This window comes from Anomaloglossus baeobatrachus, chromosome 5 (assembly GCF_048569485.1).
Source record: "Anomaloglossus baeobatrachus isolate aAnoBae1 chromosome 5, aAnoBae1.hap1, whole genome shotgun sequence".
Classification (NCBI taxonomy): Eukaryota; Metazoa; Chordata; class Amphibia; order Anura; family Aromobatidae; genus Anomaloglossus; species Anomaloglossus baeobatrachus.
Window position 1 is genome coordinate 535313186 of NC_134357.1, and position 22765 is coordinate 535335950.

The 22765-nt window shown below is 48.9% G+C and overlaps 1 protein-coding gene across 1 annotated transcript in view; it reads left to right on the forward strand.

Moving 5' to 3' along the window:
* The window catches only part of LOC142312120 (uncharacterized), a 42337-nt gene extending 19772 nt beyond the window's left edge, over nt 1–22565 (forward strand). The window contains exons 2-11 of the mRNA XM_075351006.1: nt 6309–6387; nt 6517–6696; nt 6770–6893; nt 6977–7074; nt 8529–8678; nt 8808–8987; nt 9072–9195; nt 9280–9377; nt 9564–9654; nt 21496–22565. Coding sequence (XP_075207121.1) covers nt 6310–6387; nt 6517–6696; nt 6770–6893; nt 6977–7074; nt 8529–8678; nt 8808–8987; nt 9072–9195; nt 9280–9377; nt 9564–9654; nt 21496–22418 — 2046 coding nt within the window. The 5' untranslated portion in view covers nt 6309 and the 3' untranslated portion in view covers nt 22419–22565. The remainder of the gene's footprint in view (nt 1–6308; nt 6388–6516; nt 6697–6769; nt 6894–6976; nt 7075–8528; nt 8679–8807; nt 8988–9071; nt 9196–9279; nt 9378–9563; nt 9655–21495) is intronic.
* Nucleotides 22566–22765: the final 200 nt, after the last annotated feature.

The window sequence follows — 22765 nt, forward strand, 5'->3', positions numbered from 1 at the left end:
TTAACCAGTTCAGGTTTCTAAAACCACCCAGTGATTAAAAGCAGTGACTGCTCCATTCTTCTGGTGTTTACCACTCGGAAGACGCTCTGTACTTTACTATGCAGGTCAATAGGAAGGCTCGGAAGATGCCCGGACGTCTTTTTTGTTGCGTTTTACCATTGCTTTTTCTTAGAAGCGCAGTAAAAAATGTGACAAAAACAATGAGAAAACACGGAAAAAAAAAAATATGGTCAAAAAGCAGAGAAAAATGCCCTGAAAGTGGTTTTCCGGTTTTGGAAACCCATTCCCTGGATTGTTTGTTTGAAAACAAACTGCTTTATTGTCTCTCCCCGTCCTGCTATTGTCTGCAACGCTGATGTCACGTCACAATGACTGCGCTGAAACCAATCAATTATAGACAGCAGACACAACAGCAGTTTATAATTTTTATAACAAAAAGGAAGCATCAGACATCAAGAGGATGTGAGCAGTTAGTATCATGTTAGGGGCACTTACATGAATATATCACTAGAACCACCATGAGTACATTAATGCATCCCTGGAATAAAGTTTGTAAGGATTTAATGAGGATTTGGTGAGATTATTCTCAGTTTCAGCTCAAAAAATCAATATGAACATAAGCTAATTTACACTGTTTTTGGATAAGAATCTCGCCAAATTCTCCTCAATCTCAAAACAGTTTTGAAGATTTTTTTTAGATTTCAACTTGAAGCCATGAAGCTTGTTTTGGATTGGTAAATGTGTACAAGATCAGATCCACTGTCATTACAGAGGTGCAGCACCAGAACCACCATCTGTACATAAATGCAACACCAGAATCAGCGTCAGTACATGAATGCATCTCAATAATCACCATCAGTACATAAATGCAGTGCAAGAACCATTAGCACATGAATGCAGCATCAGAACCAAGCTCAGCACATGAATGCACAGCCAGAACCACCTTCAGCACATGAATACAAAGCTAGAACCAAGGTCAGCACGTGAATGCAACGCCGTAACCACCGTTAGCACATGAATGCAAAGCCAAAACCACCGTCAGCACATAAATGTAGCACCAGAACCACCATCAGCACATGAATGCAGAGTCAAAATTACCATCAGTACATGAATAAATAGCCAACCTTAGCCCCATGTACAATTGCATTGTACAAACCAACTCCCAGGTTGTCCTGAAAAATGATAAGGAGATGCTGTGAGTTGGGAGTTGTTATCAGGCATCATCAGATTGCGGAGCATAGAGAAACCACAGTACTGATGAGATTCAGGCAGTATCACATTGATTTACATGCAGGTACCTTATAGGTGATGTAATCTCAAATCAGAGTTGTTCCCGTGCCTTGTGTCTCCATGAAATAAAGACACCATGATGAGATGTCGCGCACAGTGCTCAAGTGTCCAGATTTCCCTCTTCTCCACCTTCCGCAACACTTCCCAACATGGCGCTCTTAAAAATAAAAGTATCATTATACTGCCCCATAAATGTCTCCTATTCTGCACTCCTGAAAAAAAAATTGCAGTGCTTCCTTCACAAAATATCCCCTCCACAAACTGAACCTCTCCATCATATTCCCCCACAGGCTACCCCTCTCCATCATATTCCCCCCCCTGCTGCCCCTCTCCATTATATTATCCCCAGGCTTCCCCTCTCCATTATATTCCCCCCAGGCTGTCCCTCTCCATTATATTCCCCCCAGACTGTCCCTCTCCATCATATTCCCCCACAGGCTACCCCTCTCCATCATATTTCCCCACAGGCTGCCCCTATCCATCATATTCCCCCATAGGCTGCCCCTCTCCATCATATTCCCCCCCATGCTGCCCCTCTCCATTATATTACCCCCAGGCTGTCCCTCTCCATCATACTCTGCCACAGGCTGCCCCTCTCCATTATATTACCCCCAGACTGTCCCTCTCCATTATATTCCCCCCAGACTGTCCCTCTCCATCATATTTCCCCACAGGCTGCCCCTATCCATCATATTCCCCCATAGGCTGCCCCTCTCCATCATATTCCCCCCCATGCTGCCCCTCTCCATTATATTACCCCCAGGCTGTCCCTCTCCATCATACTCTGCCACAGGCTGCCCCTCTCCATTATATTACCCCCAGGCTGTCCCTCTCCATCATATTTCCCCCACAGGCTGCCCCTATCCATCATATTCCCCCACAAGCTGCCCCTCTCCATCATATTCCCCCCAGGCTGCCCCTCTTCATCATATTCTCTCCCGCCAGGCTGCCTCTCTCCATCATATTCCCCCTACGCTGCCGCTATCCATCATATTTCCCCCAGGCTGCCCCTCTCCATCATAGGCTATGTTCACATTTCCGTTGTTTTGCATCAGTCACCTGTGTTGCTTGACGCTTGTGACTGATGCGTTGTACAACGAGTGACAAGAAATGGAATTCATTGTCATGAGAAAGCGCATTCCGTTGTAAAATGAGAAAAAGAGAACGATCAGCTGATCACTCTCATTATCCGGCCGCCGGGAGATCAGCTGATCGCTCTCATTAGCCGGCCGCCGGGAGATCAGCTGATCGCTCTCAAAAGCTGGCGACCGGCTTTTGAGAGCGATCAGCTGATCTCCCTCATAAGCCGGTCGCTGGCTTTTGAGAGCAATCAGCTGATCTCCCGGACGCCGGCTTTTGAGAGCAATCAGCTGATCTATTGTGAACGATCAGCTGAATGCTCTCATAAGTTGGCCGCCGGGAGATCAGCTGATCTCTTTCATAAGCCGGCCGCCGGGAGATCAGCTGATCGCTCCCAAAAGCCGGCGGCCGGGACATCAGCTGATCGCTCACAGAAGCCGGCCGCCGGGAGATCAGCTGATCGTTCGGCCGCCGAGAGAGAGACAGTCATTTGAATGATTAAACACAAGATCTGAGCATGCGCAGTGAAAACATAAGGATTCCGCTGCTCAAAAAACGTTACATGCTGCGTTTCTGCCGCCCGACGGTCAGTCGTTCCACGACTGATCAGCCGGTTGGCGGACGCAACGCAAGGGCATCAGTCGCAATCCTCCACTCATACAAGTCAATGGGAAACAACGGAATCTGCCAAACGGATTGCGTTGTTTATCGGAACGGCGGATTGTGACTGATCATAAACAACAGAAATGTGAACATAGTCATTTTCCCCCCCAGGCTGCCCCTCTCCATCATATTCCACCCAGGCTGACCCTCTACATCATATTCCCCCCAGGCTGCCCCTCTCCATAATATCCCTGCTTCTCTCTCACACACCCACACCCAGAGCCAGGCTTCACACACACACACACACACACCCAGCCAGGCCATATACACACACAGCCAGGCCTCATACACACACACACACACAGCCAGGCCTCACACACACACACACACACACGCACAAACACCAGGCCTCATACACAGACACACACACCCAAGCCTCATACACACACACACACACACACACACCCAAGCCTCATACACACACACACACACACAGCCAGGCCTCATACACACACACAGCCAGGCCTCATATACACACACACACACACACACACACACACACAGCCAGGCCTCATACACACACACACACAGCCAGGCCTCATACACACACACACACAAACACAGCCAGGCCTCATACACACACACACACACAGCCAGGCCTCATACACACACACACACACACACACACACACGCACAAACACCAGGCCTCATACACAGACACACACACCCAAGCCTCATACACACACACACACACACACACCCAAGCCTCATACACACACACACACACCCAAGCCTCATACACACACACACACACACACACACACACCCAAGCCTCATACACACACACACACACACACCCAAGCCTCATACACACACACACACACACCCAAGCCTCATACACACACACACACACACACACACCCAAGCCTCATACACACACACACACACACCCAAGCCTCATACACACACACACACACACACACACAGCCAGGCCTCATATACACACACACACACACACACACAGCCAGGCCTCATACACACACACACACACACAGCCAGGCCTCATACACACACACACACACACACAGCCAGGCCTCATACACACACATAGACACACACACACACAGCCAGGCCTCATACACACACACACACAAACACAGCCAGGCCTCATACACACACACACACATACACACAGCCAGGCCTCATACACACACACACACACACACACACACACACACAGCCAGGCCTCATACACACACACACACACACATAACCAGGCCTCATACACACACACAGCCAGGCCTCATACACATACACACACACACACACACACACACAGCCAGGCCTCGTACACAGACACACACAGTTCCTCTCCAAAACATTCCTCCCCACACTGCTTCAGTACAAAATCCCCCCCTCCCACCTTACAGACACACATTGTCCATCTGTATAAAGTACTCCCTCCACTTTTTTTTGCAAAGCTGTGCCCTCTTTCACTCATCTTGTGCCCTAATCCTCTCCCCTCCTCTCTCATCCACGTTGATAAAACTTTTCATCTTCGGCTCCGTGAAGCGCTTACCGGAACCCGACGTGTGTCTGCGCACCATGTGATGACGTCAGCAGTGCAGTATCATCATGACGCTGCCGCACTTCAGGGCCCGGTCACCGCGCTGCATTGATCAGGGAAGCAGGGAGCAGCATTGGCGCCCACATCTCGCGGGCCGGATGGAGGCTCGATCTACTGTCACTGTCTAATCACCAGGAGCAGGGGCCGGCACAGAGCACACCACCCCCTCCTCCTGCTCCTGCGGATTTTAACTGTGCAGCGAGTGCAGCATAATCGTGCAGCTCAAGGCAAATGCTGCCTGCCGTTCATGCTGCAAAGGAGAGAGTGGCCGCAGATCGAGCGGCCCACTACAGGGACTGGCCCATCTATGGCCAATCCGGCCCTGCCTCTGTCTATATCATATTACATATTATACGGTCGGCTACCAGCAGCATTGAAAATTGGCGGCGGGGGCCGCTCACCGGACCCCGCCGCTATAGTGGCGGCCGGCGGGTGGCGGCAGCCACAAAATAATTTTAAACAGCAGGCAGTGCGGGAGAGGCGGGGGGCGGCCCCCCCACCCCTCCACCGGCCAGCCCACCTGCCCCTCCCGCCTGTCAGTCCGGGCCTGTAAAATTCATATCATAGCATTTCTGTATACAAGGTGTCGATTCGTATTGAATTGATGATGCCCTACAACTTTGTATTTCACTTTTTTTCTCTATCTCGTTCCGTTTTCGAGATAAAAATGCTAACTCCGTTGTTTTCCACGAGGTGGCGCTATAGGTGGTTTCATTGCGTAACACATGGCTACTTTACTACACCTAGACACCACTTCTGTGCTTATAGCTGCCGCCATTCTCAAGGTAATGGCGGTGGACAGGATATGGGTGGACACACTGTATATGCAAAGCACTTGAGAGAGCATTGCTGTGCTTAGGAACGCTCAGTGCTCGGCCCAGTGAAAGTCGTATGAAGTGTCTGACCGGTATGCACTGGGGGAAAAATCAGCGTGATCCGATGTAGTGTGCACAATAAATAAATAAAAAATACCCACCCTTCGGCAGTTGTGCTCTGTTTATGGCTAGCTGCATGTCTGCGGAGAGCCGGACTGCCCCTCAATGACTTCCAATAGGGTTTAGGTCAAGTCCAAGTCTAGAACTGAACTTTATATAAAGGTCCGCTCATCGCTATTACTCTGAATTTTGATTATTTTTCTATCTACTGGATAATGAGGTTCAAAGATATAATTTTCCTGTAAGATAAGATGGAGGCGGCTGTATATTTCTCTCTTTCTGCCTCAGATACTGTAGATAATGGCTGCTCTCTCCATTACCTCAGATATATGGAAGATGCCTTCTCTTTGTTTTCATCAAGAATGGAAACTGTTCTGTTTCTCTCTTACTAAAACTAATAAAAATGTTTTCACTTTAAACCATTTTTAAACTTTTGGTTTGAATTTTGATGGGTGAACTGTCTGAAGGGGGCGTTTTGCTCATTGCCGCCTATTGCAGTAGTTGAGTGAGAAGCGGAGTCCCCTTTACTATCGCATCTGAGTGACGAGTGCAGCGAGTATCCGGTGTTTATGATATTCCAGTTTATACGATCCAAGAATGTAAAATCTACACGTTCTGTCTCCTCATATGTTAACCCCTTATTATCCCCAGTAATTGTATATTACGTGAGATTCTTTATGATTTTCCATCTTCTCAGCCAATTTCCTACAATATCGGATCCTCTCAGTGTAGATCTTCTATATAAGACAATTTTTTTGATTGACCCTTCAAGGATGGACAGGGATATGGACAAGATGGAGAAGAGGATATTAGACCTCACCCTAGAGATCCTCTTCCGGCTTACTGGAGAGGTGAGAGATTCTGATGACGCTACATTACATCATTCTTATCTATGGGAATAACAGATGGACAGAACTGGAGAGGTGAGGACTCTGGGAATGTCTGTAGTGAGCTTTATTAATGTGTCTCTCCATGACCAGGATTACACAGTAGTGAAGAAGACCTCTAGTGAGCGCTGTCAGGACCCTGTGTCTGAGGGATGGGGAAGATCCCTGAGCCCAATCACGGGGCCTCCACCTCAGCTCCCGATACATGAGGACATCAATGACCAGAAGATCCTAGAACTCACTTACAAGATGATTGAGCTGCTGACTGGAGAGGTGACACTGCTGGGACATTATACAGTAACGCTATGAAGGGATCAGGGGATGACGGTATCATTGTATGTGTCAGGTTTCTATAAGGTGTCAGGATGTCGCCGTCTATTTCTCCATGGAGGAGTGGGAGTATTTAGAAGAACACAAAGATCTGTACAAGGACGTCATGATGGAGGTTCCCCAGCCCCTCACATCACCAGGTAATAGACAGGACTAAATACCCACGACCTATAAGTATCTGTATGTAAAGAATGAATTCAGTCCCTGTATGTGTTTCCTCCAGTTCTATCCAGTAAGAGGACAACACCAGAGAGATGTCCCCGTCCTCTTCTCCCACAGGACTGTAAACAAGAAAATCCCAATGTTCCTCAGGATCATCAGGTAGATGGAGGGAAGCTGTCATGAAATCTCCTGTATGATGTGTAGACGGCTGTGAAGGACTTGTGTTCAGTTTTGTTTTATCCACCAGTATTATATGTCGCGGGCGGGGAGGACGCCGCTGCTGCTGCGCTCTCGCTCGGGTCCGGCGCTGCTGCAGCTGCTGCTCGGTGGCTCGAGCGATGGGCCGGATCCGGTGGCTCGAGCGATGGGCCGGATCCGGTGGCTCAAGCGGCGCTCCTCGCCCGTGAGTGAAAGGGGTGGTTGGTTTGGGGGATTTAGTCCGTGACGCCACCCACGGGTTGTGGTGAAGATGGGCACCACCGCTGCTGGTGACGGGGATCCCGGGAGCGATGGTAGGGAGCAGCTGGGATGTTGTTTTCCCCCTCTGTGGGTAGGGGTCGGTGGTCCCGGGGCCCGATGATGTGACGGGGAGGCAGGGTTGGTGAGGTGCAGGGACAGCGCGGCGTGGTGCCGGATGGCACGGGTGTACTCACTCAGTAAGAAATGTACAAAGTCCTCGGTAAACCAAACGGCTGGATGGACAGGTCCCGCAGCCGGCTGCTGTGTCTCTCTCCCCGGACAGGTGATGGCGACTGTCTTTCCCTGCACCTTGATGTTCTCGTTTGACTACTATGGATCCTCAACGGTAGTCCGCTCCCCGGTGTATGGGTACCGGAGGAGCCCGTTTGCCCGCAGGCGCTGGCCCTTGGGTCTCTAGCCTTAGGCGGTAGCTGTATACCCTCACGGTGTGGGCGGTTGCCTTCAATCGGTACTTTTGCTGTTAGAAAACCCCTGGGGTTCTGGTCACATTCGGATTTGACTATTGTCGGCGGCTCCAAGCCTGGTCGGGGTCCGATGGCCCTGCCTGTGCGTGCTGGCTTCACTTCGCTCCCCGGCCGGTACTGGCGGGCCGTCGCCCGACCCCGGTCCTACGGTTCCGCGTTGCTCCACCACTCCTGCAGACGGCCACCACCGTCTGCCAACCTTGCTGTCAGTGCCTGGGCCACAAACCCAGACACCCAAGCGTTTACTCCTCACTCCTCAAACTCCAAACTCTATCTGTCACTTTTCCCGCCTCCAGGACTGTGAACTCCTCGGTGGGTGGGGCCAACCACTTGGCTCCGCCCCACCTGGTGTGGACATCAGACCCTGGAGGGAGGCAACAAGGGTTTTGTGTTTGGCTGGTGTCCCTGTCTAATGTGGGTGGGGGTGTTTGTGTATTATCTGTGACGACCTGGCTAGGCCAGGGCGCCACATTATATGTTTTATAAATTTATATTTTCTTGCTACAATGGCAACCAATCAACGCCTTGCTTCCAAATAGCAACTGCTCATGATTGATCGGAGGACATGGGGAGTTAAAAATTCAGATTCTGAAGCCCTTCAATCAGCATCATGTAATAGTACCTAAAAGTGAACATCGGTTTACAGTGGCTCATTATCTTCCTATTCAGGTCCCTACAATATCGGATCATCTCAGTGGAGATCTTCTATATAAGAGAATTCCCCTGATTGACCTGTCAAGGATGGATATGGACAGGGACAAGATGGCAGAGAGGATATTACACATCACCCTAGAGATCCTCTTCCGGCTTACTGGAGAGGTGAGAGATTCTGATGACGTCACATTACATCATTCTTATTTATGGGAATACCAGATGGACAGAACTGGAGAGGTGAGGACTCTGGGAATGTCTGTAGTGAGATTTATTACTGTGTCTCTCCATAACCAGGATTACACAGTAGTGAAGAATACCTCTAGTGAGCGCTGTCAGGACCCTGTGTCTGAGGGATGGGGAAGACCCCTGAGCCCAATCACGGGACCTCGACCTTACCCCCTGATACGTGACGACGTCAATGAGCAGAAGATCCTAGAACTCACCTACACGATGATTGAGCTGCTGACTGGAGAGGTGACACTGCTGCTGGGAATGCTGGGACATTATACAGTAACGCTATGAAGGGATCGGGGATGACGGTATTGTTGTATGTGTCAGGTTCCTGTAAGGTGTCAGGATGTCGCCGTCTATTTTTCCATGGAGGAGTGGGAGTATTTAGAAGGACACAAAGGTTTGTACAAGGATGTCATGATGGAGGTTCCCCAGCTCCTCACATCACCAGGTAATAGACAGGACTAAATTACACACAGCCTATAATTATCTGTATGTAAAGAATGAATTCACTCCCTGTATGTGTTTCCTCCAGTTCTATCCAGTAAGAGGACAACACCAGAGAGATGTCCCCGTCCTCTTCTCCCACAGGACTGTAAACAAGAAAATCCCAATGTTCCTCAGGATCATCAGGTAGATGGAGAGAAGGTGTCATGAAATCTCCCTATGATGTGTAGACGGCTGTGAAGGTCTTGTGCTCAGTCTTGTTTTATCCTCTAGTATTGTATGTTTTATACTTGTGTAATGAGAACGGTGGAGAGAGCTGATCATAGATGTGACTTCTCCATCCGTCTGTAACTTTTACAATATTTCTTTCAGGGTGAAGATCTGATCCATATTAATACTACAGAGACCTATGTGAGGGGTGATGAGTGGTGTAAAGATGAGATTCCTACAGATAACCGCCCAGGTGAGTAGTGACCACTAAATGCAGAGAAGTCGCAGATTATTCTCAGTCACCGGCTGTGGCTGCTTTATCTGCGGTGTAGTCTGGCCAAAGGATCCACGCTACCTGCTGGAATTTGAAGATGCTGACGTTTACCTGCCCAGATCTCTAAACTATAAAGACAAATGACACCTTATGAAGAATGTGCAGACAACTTAGAAATTCATGGTAAGAAATATATAATCCAAATAGTGGGTCTTGTTTTTAAGACGAATCACTAGAGATGAGTGAGCATTAAAATGCTCTTGTGCTCGGTCCTCGAGTCGAGCAGGTGAGATGCTCTAAAACTGCTCAACTGGAGTAACAAGTACAATGGAAGTCAATAATTGGGAAGTTTGTCTGTCCACCCACCTACAGTCAGCCATAAAGAGAGCATTTCCTGGGGGAGGTAAAGCTGTTTTTGTTATATATTTGACACACTACATCCGTAAACGTTGCCTTAACCCCAGTGAGAGCCATTCAGAGACTGCAAATGCCTCTCTCTGGGGTGCCTGCACACATCATGCAGTGAAGCAACCTTGTACGTTGTATCACGGATGCAACATATGAGCACCCATGATACCCGAGAACTGCGAGTTCCAGAGCACCCCGATGCTCGATCGAGTACCGAACAATGACCACAAGTGACCTAATTTTATAAACTGCACCCTTCAATTAATTCATCCCTTGGTGCAGTGAGCATATTGACACTATAGGTGTGTAACAAGATGTTCTACTATTGGGCGGGGAACAAAAGAGTACATTACTTACCGGTAATGGGATTTTCCTGAGTCCACGACAGCACCCACGAGAGAGGGATCCGCCCCCTCCAGGACAGGAAACCTACAGATAAAAAAGGGGCAGTCCCCCTCCCTCATCAGTTGGTTGCAGAGAACCGGGAGAGGAACCGCCAATGAATGAATACACAAAAAAGCCAGACCCCAGGACACTAAATGGTGACAAACAAACAAGAAAGGGTAGGGGTGTAAAGGGTGCTGTCGTGGACTCAGGAAAATCCCATTACCGGTAAGTAATGTACTCTTTTCCTTTCGTCACGACAGCACCCACGAGAGACTTAGAGAGATTACACTCAGAGGGAGGGAAAAACCCATGCGAAGGGCCAAGCCTCCAACGGAAGACAGCGGAAGAACAAAGGCTAGCCGGCAAAGACCGGAAAAGCGGACGGAGAGGACAGGATACAGCCGTACAATACCACCGAAGGAGACACAGGCCACATCCATCCAAGGAGGAGGCAACCGCCCAGGAGAAGGATCCGACACCGAGGAGGCCAGGGGAACTCGCAGCATCACAGACGAGAGGGGAACAGTATCCCACAGCCATCGGGACAAGGGACGGCACGCCACGCGAGGACCACCGCCGGAATCCTGAAAGACAAAGAACAAAAAACAAAGACCAACCCCGCCGCCAAGGGGCCGACCGAGCGACACAGACGAGGACAGACCCCCCCCAACGAACAGGCAGCGAAACGAAGAACGGAGAAGACACCCTGCACGGGAAGAAAAAACTCCGAAGACACCCGCTCGGCAGAAGAACAACCGGACCGGAACACCGCAAGGCAGGAAGGACCAACGGACAGGGCCGGACAGGCGCGAACATGCCCCCCAGAAGCAAGGGCGACCAAGAGACAGCACCGCAACGGACGAGGAGGAGAAGAGACGTAGAGGCGAAGCAGGAAGTCCAAGGCGCCAGGCCAGGCGGAAGGCCAGGGAGGCGCAAGGCGGCAGCGGCGCAAGGCCAAGGCAGGAAGGACCAACCAGGAGCGTCGCAAGAAGCAAGCCCATACCACCAGGAGGCCCCAAGGCACAGAGGCCAAGAGGTATAGAGGTACAGAGGCCAAGAGGCCCCAAGGCCCAGAGGCCCAGAGCCCAAGAGGCCCAGAGCCCAAGAGGCCCAGACCCCAATAGGTCCCGAGCCCAAGAGGCACAGAGGCCCAGAGACCAAGAGGCCCAGAGGCCAAGAGGCACAGCGCCCAAGAGGCACAGCGCCCAAGAGGCACAGAGACCAAGAGGCACAGAGACCAAGAGGCACAGAGGCCAAGCGGCACAGAGGCCAAGAGGCACAGAGGCATAGAGGCACGGAGGCAGGGAGGATAAGAGGCCCAAAGGCCCGGAGGCCCAGAGTCCAAGAGGGCCAGAGGTCAAGAGACCCCGAGGCAGAGAGGCGAAGAGGCACAGAGGGCAAGAAGCACAGAGGCACGGAGCGGAGGCCAAGAGGCAAGAGGCAATGCGGCACAAGGGCCAAGAGGCACAGAGGCCAAGAGGAACAGAGGCCAAAAGGCACAGAGGCCAAACGGCACAGAGGCCAAACGGCACAGAGGCCAAGAGGCACAGAGGCCAAGAGGCACAGAGGCCAAAACGGCACAGAGGCCAAGAGGCACAGAGTCCAAACGGCACCGAGGCCAAACGGCACCGAGGCCAAGAGGCACAGAGGCACAGAGGCCAAAGGGCACAGAGGCCAAGAGGCACAGGGGCCAAGAGGCACAGCGGCACAAGGGCCAAAACGACAAAGGCCAAGAGGCACAGAGGCCAAGAGGCACAGAGGCAGAGAGGCCGGAGCCAGGAGGCACAGGGTCAGGAGGCCCAAGCCAGCAGGCACAGAGACCAGGAAGGCCCAGAGGCCAAGAAGGCCCAGAGGCCAAGAAGGCACAGAGGCCAAGAAGGCACAGAGGCCAAGAGGCACAGAGGCCAAGAGGCACAGAGGCCAAGAGGCACAGAGGCACAAGGCCGGAGTCAAGAGGCACATAGGCCAAGAGACCAAGAGGTACAGCGGCCGGACACAGCAGGCACACAGGCATGGGGCCGGGAGGCCCAGAAGCCAAGAAGGCCCAGAGGCCAAGACAGCACAGAGACCAAGAAGCCAAGAGGCACAGAAGGCCAAGAGGCACAGAGGCCAAGAGACACAGAGGCCCGAGCCAGAAGGCACAGAGGCACGGGGCCAGGAGGCCCAGAGGCCCGGAAGGCACACAGAGGCCCGGAAGGCACACAGAGGCCCGGAAGGCACACAGAGGCCCGGAAGGCACACAGAGGCCCGGAAGCCACACAGAGGCCCGGAAGCCACACAGAGGCCCGGAAGCCACACAGAGGCCAGGAAGCCACACAGAGGCCAGGAAGCCACACAGAGGCCAGGAAGCCACACAGAGGCCAAGAAGCCACACAGAGGCCAAGAAGCCACACAGAGGCCAGGAAGGCACACAGAGGCCAGGAAGCCACACAGAGGCCAGGAAGCCACACAGAGGCCAGGAAGCCTACACAGCAGCCAGGGAGCCACACAGAGGCCAGGGAGCCACACACAGAGGCCAGGCAGCCACAGAGACCAGGAACCCGAGAGGCCAGAGGCACCGAGGCAGGCGGCATGAGGCCAGGAGGCAACCGAGGCACGTGGCCAGGAGCCCAAGGCGCAGAGACAGTACACACAGAGGCACGAAGGCAGGAGGCACCGAGGCCAGGAGGTACACAGACCCGAGGCTAAGAAAGCACAGAGGCCCGAGGCCAGAAGTCACAGAGGCCCGAGGCCAGAAGTCACAGAGGCCCGAGGCCAGAAGTCACAGAGGCCCGAGGCCAGAAGGCACAGAGGCCCGAGGCCAGAAGGCACAGAGGCCCGAGGCCAGAAGGAATAGCGGCCCCAAGGCCAGGAGGCACAGTGGGCAAAGGCAAGGATGAACAGCGGCCCCAGGCCAGGAGGCACCAAGGGCAGGCAGCACAGAGGGCCAAGGCCATGAGGTACAAAGGACCAAGGGCAGGCAGCATAGAGGAACAGAGCACCAGCCAGGAAGCACGCGGCCCGGAAGCACGAGGCCGAGAGACACAGAGGCTCGAGGCCAGGAGGCCCGGGCCAGGAGGAACAGGGACCAGGAGGCCCCGAGACCCAACGACAGAAGGCGCAAAGGCCAGGAGGCTCAGAGGCTGGGAGGGCCCGAGGCCCGGAGGACCCGAGACCAGAGGTCAGGAGGTCCATAGGACACAGAGGCCACAGAGACCAGGATGTCCCGAGACCAACAGAGGCCAGGAGGCCCAGAGGCACACAGAGGCCCGCCACAGAGGCCCAGATGCTAGGAGGCCCAGAGGCTTGGAGGTCCAGGCTCTAGGAGGCCACAGAGGTCAGGAGGCTCAGGGGCCACAGAGGTCAGGAGACCCAGAGGCCAGAAAAAACACACAGGCCACATGGGCCAGGACATACAGAAGACACAGGGGCCCGGAGGACACAGAGGCCACAGGGGCCCGGAGGCCACAGGGACCAGGAGGGCACAGAGGCCCCAGGGGCCAAGAACCCACAGAGGCCAGGAACCCACAGGGGGCCATCACGAGTCCATAGAGCCCACAGGAGCCAGGAGCCTACAGGGGTCACAGGGGCCAGGAGTCCACAGAGGCCACGAGGGCCAGGAGTCCATAGAAGCTACGAGGGCCAGGAGTCCACAGAGGGCACGAGGGCCAGGAGTCTCAGAGAGGCCACGAGGGCCAGGAGTCTCAGAGAGGCCACGAGGGCCCGGAGTCCACAGAGGCCACGAGGGCCCGGAGTCCACAGAGGCCACGAGGGCCCGGAGTCCACAGAGGCCACGAGGGCCCGGAGTCCACAGAGGCCACGAGGGCCAGGAGTCCACAGAGGCCACGAGGGCCAGGAGTCCACAGAGGCCACGAGGGCCAGGAGTCCACAGAGGCTACAGTGGCCCGGAGTCTACAGAAGCCGTACAGGGGCCATGAGTCCACGGAGGCACAGGGTGCCAGGCAAAACACAGGGGTTTACAGGGGCCCCTGGCCATGCGGCAGAATCCAGCTCCAAGTCCGATTAGGAAGCCACACAGCCCGGCCCGAAGCCACGTACCGACCCCGGACAATCGCAGGCAGGGACTCCGGGACGATCCTCCTTGCACTGCCGGGACACCGCCGAGGAGACAGAGCGGGGACGCGGCCTCGGACACATCGCACCCGCCGTGCAACCGGAGGCGCAGCCCGCTCCACAGGGAGAGGCGCCGGCCGCCGAGCACCGACAGCAACTTACCCCGCGTCCGGCTCAGGAAGGAGGGATCCACGGCCTTCACAAGGAACCTGCCCGGTCCACTCCCCCGGAAGCGCTCCAGTGCACTTCCGGGTCACGGCAGCAGAGAGCGCGCGGACACGGCAGGGTCCCCCCTGCCGTCCACAGAGCCAGGCGCGCGCAGGTGCCGGCGTCATTACCCCGGAGGCAAAGCCGAACCAAGGGGAAGAGGACGAGGCGCACCGGAGGACGGAGTCCACGAGGGGAGCTCCACCGACCGTGCTTCTGGACCTAGAGCTCCACCGTTCCCACGGAGACCGCACGGACTCAACCGGACCCAGGTACTGTAGGTTCCTCTCCATTCAGGACAGGAAACCAACTGATGAGGGAGGGGGACTGCCCCTTTTTTATCTGTAGGTTTCCTGTCCTGAAAGGGGCGGATCCCTCTCTCGTGGGTGCTGTCGTGACGAAAGGAAAAAATAATTACATTTTTACCACTAAAATATTGTTTTAACCCCAGATTTCCAATTTTCACAATGGGAATAATTAAAAAGGCCCCATAATGTGTTACAGAATTTCTCCTAAAAATGGTTTGGCTGCAACACAGGGCTCGGGAGGGAAGGAGCACCATTTGATTTTTGGAGCACCGATTTTACTATAATAGTTTGCAGGCTCCATTTGCAGAGTCTATAAGTGCCAGAACAGAAGAAATTACCTCAAGTGACCAAATTTTGGAAGTTGCATGCCTCTGGGAATTCATCTATGGGTGTAGTGACAATTTAACCCCTTCATCCCTGTGCAATTTCCCATTTTTGTTTTTTGCTCCCATTTATCCAAGAGTCGTAACTTTTTTTTATTTTTCCTTCAATCTTTCCATACCAGGGCTTGTTTTTTGTGGGACAAGTTGTACTTTTAAATGAAACCGTGAGTTTTACCATATAGTGTATTGGAAAACGGCAAAAAAAATTCCAAATGCAGAAAAATTGCAAAAAATGTGCGACTGCTTGATTGTTTTTGGGTTATTTTATTCCCCGTATTCAATATATGGTGAAACTAATGTGGTGATATGATTAGTGATGGGCGAATCCCCCTGATGATAGGAAGCCTTGCTCGAGCTGTTTGTAAAGTCCATGTTTGGAGTTGGAGATAACGTGAACTTGCGTCCGAACCCCAAGCTTATACTTTACAGTTTTCGGATGGGGCGGGGGGGGGGCTGTAAAATAAAGAATATAGTTAATAATAAACATTGTCATTATACTTAAAAGTCCCGCGACGTGTCCTGCAGACGCTGCCTCCTAGCCGCTTCTGCTTCCGGGTCTGATCATTAACTTCTGGGGGTATTCACTGCACTGCTCCTCACTCGGCAGTCTTCGGCTGTTTTCAGCTGTGTTCGCGGTGACATCAGGGTTCAGGGTTGAACTTTGACTGTCAGTGTCAGCCTGCTTCTTGCTCTGTACAGATGCTTGTCTAAGAGAAACCAAGGAAAAAAAAAATTGTGAAAACATACCCTGCTGTAACTAAATAAAAGCATAGTGCATATAAACATAGGGTACTTAGTAAACACTGTTTTTGATCAAAAAAAGCATAAAGCTATCCCACCAAACGTCAAGGTGTACCCAGTTGGGATAGTACCTACACTCTCTAATATTAAAACCTTACCATGGGTCTAAAATAGGCCTCAATGTGGCTAAGGGCTGAGAGCGACCGGGTCCCAACAGGACACACACAGTCAGGGGGATTCACAGAATGAAATGTCCAGCTCGCTGAGAAGGGGGCCACTCCCTGTTTGTACTGAATACAAAAAAACTACATAAAAACAAAAAAGTGAGCCGGAGTATGAGATGGTATACATGGAACTTGTGAGACCATGTTCACACTGGCCATGAGACTAAGAGAAACCAAGGAAAAAAAAAAAATTGTGAAAACATACCCTGCTGTAACTAAATAAAAGCATAGTGCATATAAACATAGGGTACTTAGTAAACACTGTTTTTGATCAAAAAAAGCATAAAGCTATCCCACCAAACGTCAAGGTGTACCCAGTTGGGATAGTACCTACACTCTCTAATATTAAAACCTTACCATGGGTCTAAAATAGGCATCAATGTGGCTAAGGGCTGAGAGCGACCGGGTCCCAACAGGACACACACAGTCAGGGGGATTCACAGAATGAAATGTCCAGCTCGCTGAGAAGGGGGCCACTCCCTGTTTGTACCGAATACAAAAAAACTACATAAAAACAAAAAAGTGAGCCGGAGTATGAGATGGTATACATGGAACTTGTGAGACCATGTTCACACTGGCCATGAGACTAAGAGAAACCAAGGAAAAAAAAAATTGTGAAAACATACCCTGCTGTAACTAAATAAAAGCATAGTGCATATAAACATAGGGTACTTAGTAAACACTGTTTTTGATCAAAAAAAGCATAAAGCTATCCCACCAAACGTCAAGGTGTACCCAGTTGGGATAGTACCTACACTCTCTAATATTAAAACCTTACCATGGGTCTAAAATAGGCCTCAATGTGGCTAAGGGCTGAGAGCGACCGGGTCCCAACAGGACACACACAGTCAGGGGGATTCACAGAATGAAATGTCCAGCTCGCTGAGAAGGGGGCCACTCCCTGTTTGTACTGAATACAAAAAAACTACATAAAAACAAAAAAGTGAGCCGGAGTATGAGATGGTATACATGGAACTTGTGAGACCATGTTCACACTGGCCATGAGACTAAGAGAAACCAAGGAAAAAAAAAAATTGTGAAAACATACCCTGCTGTAACTAAATAAAAGCATAGTGCATATAAACATAGGGTACTTAGTAAACACTGTTTTTGATCAAAAAAAGCATAAAGCTATCCCACCAAACGTCAAGGTGTACCCAGTTGGGATAGTACCTACACTCTCTAATATTAAAACCTTACCATGGGTCTAAAATAGGCCTCAATGTGGCTAAGGGCTGAGAGCGACCGGGTCCCAACAGGACACACACAGTCAGGGGGATTCACAGAATGAAATGTCCAGCTCGCTGAGAAGGGGGCCACTCCCTGTTTGTACTGAATACAAAAAAACTACATAAAAACAAAAAAGTGAGCCGGAGTATGAGATGGTATACATGGAACTTGTGAGACCATGTTCACACTGGCCATGAGACTAAGAGAAACCAAGGAAAAAAAAAATTGTGAAAACATACCCTGCTGTAACTAAATAAAAGCATAGTGCATATAAACATAGGGTACTTAGTAAACACTGTTTTTGATCAAAAAAAGCATAAAGCTATCCCACCAAACGTCAAGGTGTACCCAGTTGGGATAGTACCTACACTCTCTAATATTAAAACCTTACCATGGGTCTAAAATAGGCCTCAATGTGGCTAAGGGCTGAGAGCGACCGGGTCCCAACAGGACACACACAGTCAGGGGCATTCACAGAATGAAATGTCCAGCTCGCTGAGAAGGGGGCCACTCCCTGTTTGTACTGAATACAAAAAAACTACATAAAAACAAAAAAGTGAGCCGGAGTATGAGATGGTATACATGGAACTTGTGAGACCATGTTCACACTGGCCATGAGACTAAGAGAAATCAAGGAAAAAAAAAAATTGTGAAAACATACCCTGCTGTAACTAAATAAAAGCATAGTGCATATAAACATAGGGTACTTAGTAAACACTGTTTTTGATCAAAAAAAGCATAAAGCTATCCCACCAAACGTCAAGGTGTACCCAGTTGGGATAGTACCTACACTCTCTAATATTAAAACCTTACCATGGGTCTAAAATAGGCCTCAATGTGGCTAAGGGCTGAGAGCGACCGGGTCCCAACAGGACACACACAGTCAGGGGGATTCACAGAATGAAATGTCCAGCTCGCTGAGAAGGGGGCCACTCCCTGTTTGTACTGAATACAAAAAAACTACATAAAAACAAAAAAGTGAGCCGGAGTATGAGATGGTATACATGGAACTTGTGAGACCATGTTCACACTGGCCATGAGACTAAGAGAAACCAAGGAAAAAAAAAAAATTGTGAAAACATACCCTGCTGTAACTAAATAAAAGCATAGTGCATATAAACATAGGGTACTTAGTAAACACTGTTTTTGATCAAAAAAAGCATAAAGCTATCCCACCAAACGTCAAGGTGTACCCAGTTGGGATAGTACCTACACTCTCTAATATTAAAACCTTACCATGGGTCTAAAATAGGCCTCAATGTGGCTAAGGGCTGAGAGCGACCGGGTCCCAACAGGACACACACAGTCAGGGGGATTCACAGAATGAAATGTCCAGCTCGCTGAGAAGGGGGCCACTCCCTGTTTGTACTGAATACAAAAAAACTACATAAAAACAAAAAAGTGAGCCGGAGTATGAGATGGTATACATGGAACTTGTGAGACCATGTTCACACTGGCCATGAGACTAAGAGAAACCAAGGAAAAAAAAAATTGTGAAAACATACCCTGCTGTAACTAAATAAAAGCATAGTGCATATAAACATAGGGTACTTAGTAAACACTGTTTTTGATCAAAAAAAGCATAAAGCTATCCCACCAAACGTCAAGGTGTACCCAGTTGGGATAGTACCTACACTCTCTAATATTAAAACCTTACCATGGGTCTAAAATAGGCCTCAATGTGGCTAAGGGCTGAGAGCGACCGGGTCCCAACAGGACACACACAGTCAGGGGGATTCACAGAATGAAATGTCCAGCTCGCTGAGAAGGGGACCACTCCCTGTTTGTACTGAATACAAAAAAACTACATAAAAACAAAAAAGTGAGCCGGAGTATGAGATGGTATACATGGAACTTGTGAGACCATGTTCACACTGGCCATGAGACTAAGAGAAACCAAGGAAAAAAAAAAATAAAATTGTGAAAACATACCCTGCTGTAACTAAATAAAAGCATAGTGCATATAAACATAGGGTACTTAGTAAACACTGTTTTTGATCAAAAAAAGCATAAAGCTATCCCACCAAACGTCAAGGTGTACCCAGTTGGGATAGTACCTACACTCTCTAATATTAAAACCTTACCATGGGTCTAAAATAGGCCTCAATGTGGCTAAGGGCTGAGAGCGACCGGGTCCCAACAGGACACACACAGTCAGGGGCATTCACAGAATGAAATGTCCAGCTCGCTGAGAAGGGGGCCACTCCCTGTTTGTACTGAATACAAAAAAACTACATAAAAACAAAAAAGTGAGCCGGAGTATGAGATGGTATACATGGAACTTGTGAGACCATGTTCACACTGGCCATGAGACTAAGAGAAACCAAGGAAAAAAAAAATTGTGAAAACATACCCTGCTGTAACTAAATAAAAGCATAGTGCATATAAACATAGGGTACTTAGTAAACACTAAGGGGGCATGTCCAGGTCACAGCAGGGAGATCTCCGTGTTAAGTCAAGGGGTCGGTGTGCAACTATCAGATTCAATGCCCAGGGCGCTGCCATAAAGGAGGTGAGTAACTGTGGTTACACACAGCAAATCCAAGATGGCAGCGCCCCGTGTTTCAGTAAAAATAGAATTAAATAAAAACTAAATAGACAGTGAATTTAATTTTGTATTAAAAATACTTGATTTCATAATCACTATTATTAATACAAAAATAAAATAAACGCCACACCTTCCGTTAAGGTTCGACTGTACCTTCCGAACCGAACTTCTGAGGTTCACTCATTTCTAGTTCTGACCACATAAGGGGTTTTGACATACTTAGGAGAAATAGGACAACAAATTGTGTGGTCCATTTTCACCTGTTGCCCTTGTAAAAATGATAAAACTTGAGGCTAAAGCAATATTTTTCTTGAAAATAACAAATGTTTAATTTTTGATAAAACTTTGTTTTAATTACTGTGAAGCACCTGAAGGGTTAAGAAACTTCTCAAATGTTTAAAGTTATTGAAATAAAGAGTGCTGTTTTTAAAATGGGTCATTTCTGCTTTTTTTATATTTAGCCCTCTAAAAGTCACTTTAAATGTGAAGTGGTCCCTAATAATATAGGTTTTGTAAATTTTACAGGAAAAATGAAAAATTGCTGTTAAAGTTTTTAAGCCCATCAAACTTACCATCACGATAAGGGACAGCACAGGGGCCCCAGTCATAGGGCCAGCCTAGGAGGAGGAGTTTCATCCATACTACCTCGCGGCAGTGAATTTCTCTATAGGTGTAGTGACTATTTTGACTCACAAGAACTTTCTTCTAATTAGCACACAGTGAGGGTGATCAACGAGTGGAACATGAGAGGTGGTGAACTCCCCTTCAATGGAAGTTTTCAAAAAGAGACTGGACAGACATTTGTGTGGGACGATATAGTGAATGCTGTTTTGAGCAGAGGGTTGGACCAGATGACCTAGGAGGTCCGTTCCAACTCTACAATTCTAGGATTCTATGTTGCAAAGTGAAAATGCCAAAAGTTCCATTTTAGGGCCCAATAAATAGTGCCCAGCTTGTGCTTTTGGAGACATATACACTTTAAATTTGTAATTAGGTTATTCCCACTACAGCAATGCAAAATATGTGTTGGCTAGTAGTGTTTGGGCACATGGCAAGGCTAAGAAGTGAGGGGGACATTTGGCTTTAAGAGCCCAGATTTTGCTGAATTGGTTTATGGAAAGTATACTGCATTTTAGATGCTTTCTCTTTCTAGTAATGTGGAAACCCTTTATTTTTACATTTACAAATGTCGGACGAAGCTGGTTCCAGCTAATTAAACTTTGCCACATAACTTGCAATTTCTATGGCTATTTTTCAGAATAGGGATAAAAATATAATTTTTAGGGACACTTTGCTAAAAAAAAAATAATAATTATCTTCATTCTTGGCAGATGGCTGTACCAAGAGATCAGATGGAAAACTGACATCAATTGTTCAATCCGATGAACTTGATGTCACACAAGAAGTAACTGAAGTGAAAGCCAGTATTACAGATACACCATCATCCCTTCACAGCAAAGAAATATCGTTTGATCCTTTTAAACAGGTCAAATCTTCTGATTCATCGCAGACTATTAGGAAAAATCAAACTCCCAAAAAAGGCATGAAAAATCGAATGGCTCTTACAGCAAAAAATACATCAGAATATGTGAAATGCTTTGCAGATAAAGCATATGTTGTTAAACACCAGAGAATTACCACAGTGGAGAAGCCATATTCATGTTCAGACTGTGGAAAATGTTTTTCATCTAAAACATTTCTTGTTGTACATCAGAGAATTCACACAGGAGAGAAGCCTTTTTCATGTTCAGAATGTGGGAAATGTTTTACACAGAAATCAGATCTTGTAAATCATCAGAGAATTCACACAGGAGAGAAGCCATTTTCATGTTCAGAATGTGGGAAATGTTTTGCAATGAAAACACAGCTTAATTCTCATCAAAGAATTCACACAGGGGATAAGCCTTTTTCATGTTCAGAATGTGAGAAATGTTTTTCAAATCATTCAAATGTTATTAGACACAGGAAAACTCACACAGGGGAGAAGCCATTTTCATGTTCAGAATGTGGGAAATGTTTTACACAGAAGTCAGATCTTATAACTCATCAGAGAATTCACACAGGGGTGAAACCATATTCATGTTCAGAATGTGGGAAATGTATTGCAGATAAATCACATTTTATTAGACATCAGAGAAGCCACACAGGAAAAACACCATATTTATGTTCAGTATGTGGGAAATATTTGGTAGATAAATTCAGTCTCGTTAGACATCAGAAAAGTCACACAGGGGAAAAGCCCTATTCATGTTGAGAATGTGGGAAATGCTTTGCAGAGAAAGCATATCTTGTCAAACACCAGAAAATACACACGGGGAGAAGGCCTTTTCATGTTCGGAATGTGGAAAATGTTTTACCAAGAAATGGATTCTTCTTGCACATCACAAATCTCACATGCGGAGAAAATAAAATATTGAAAATATATATATGTGTTTTGGTTATGGGTGATGGGGTTCCAGTCAGATCTATTTTAGAGTTCCTGCAGACAGGGTGGATCTAGGCCTCTCTACTAGCACTCTAAAAGTCCAGGTTTCAGCATTAGGAGCCCTTTATAACTATGACCTACAGGTAACCATTGGGTGTCACGGTTCATTATAGCTT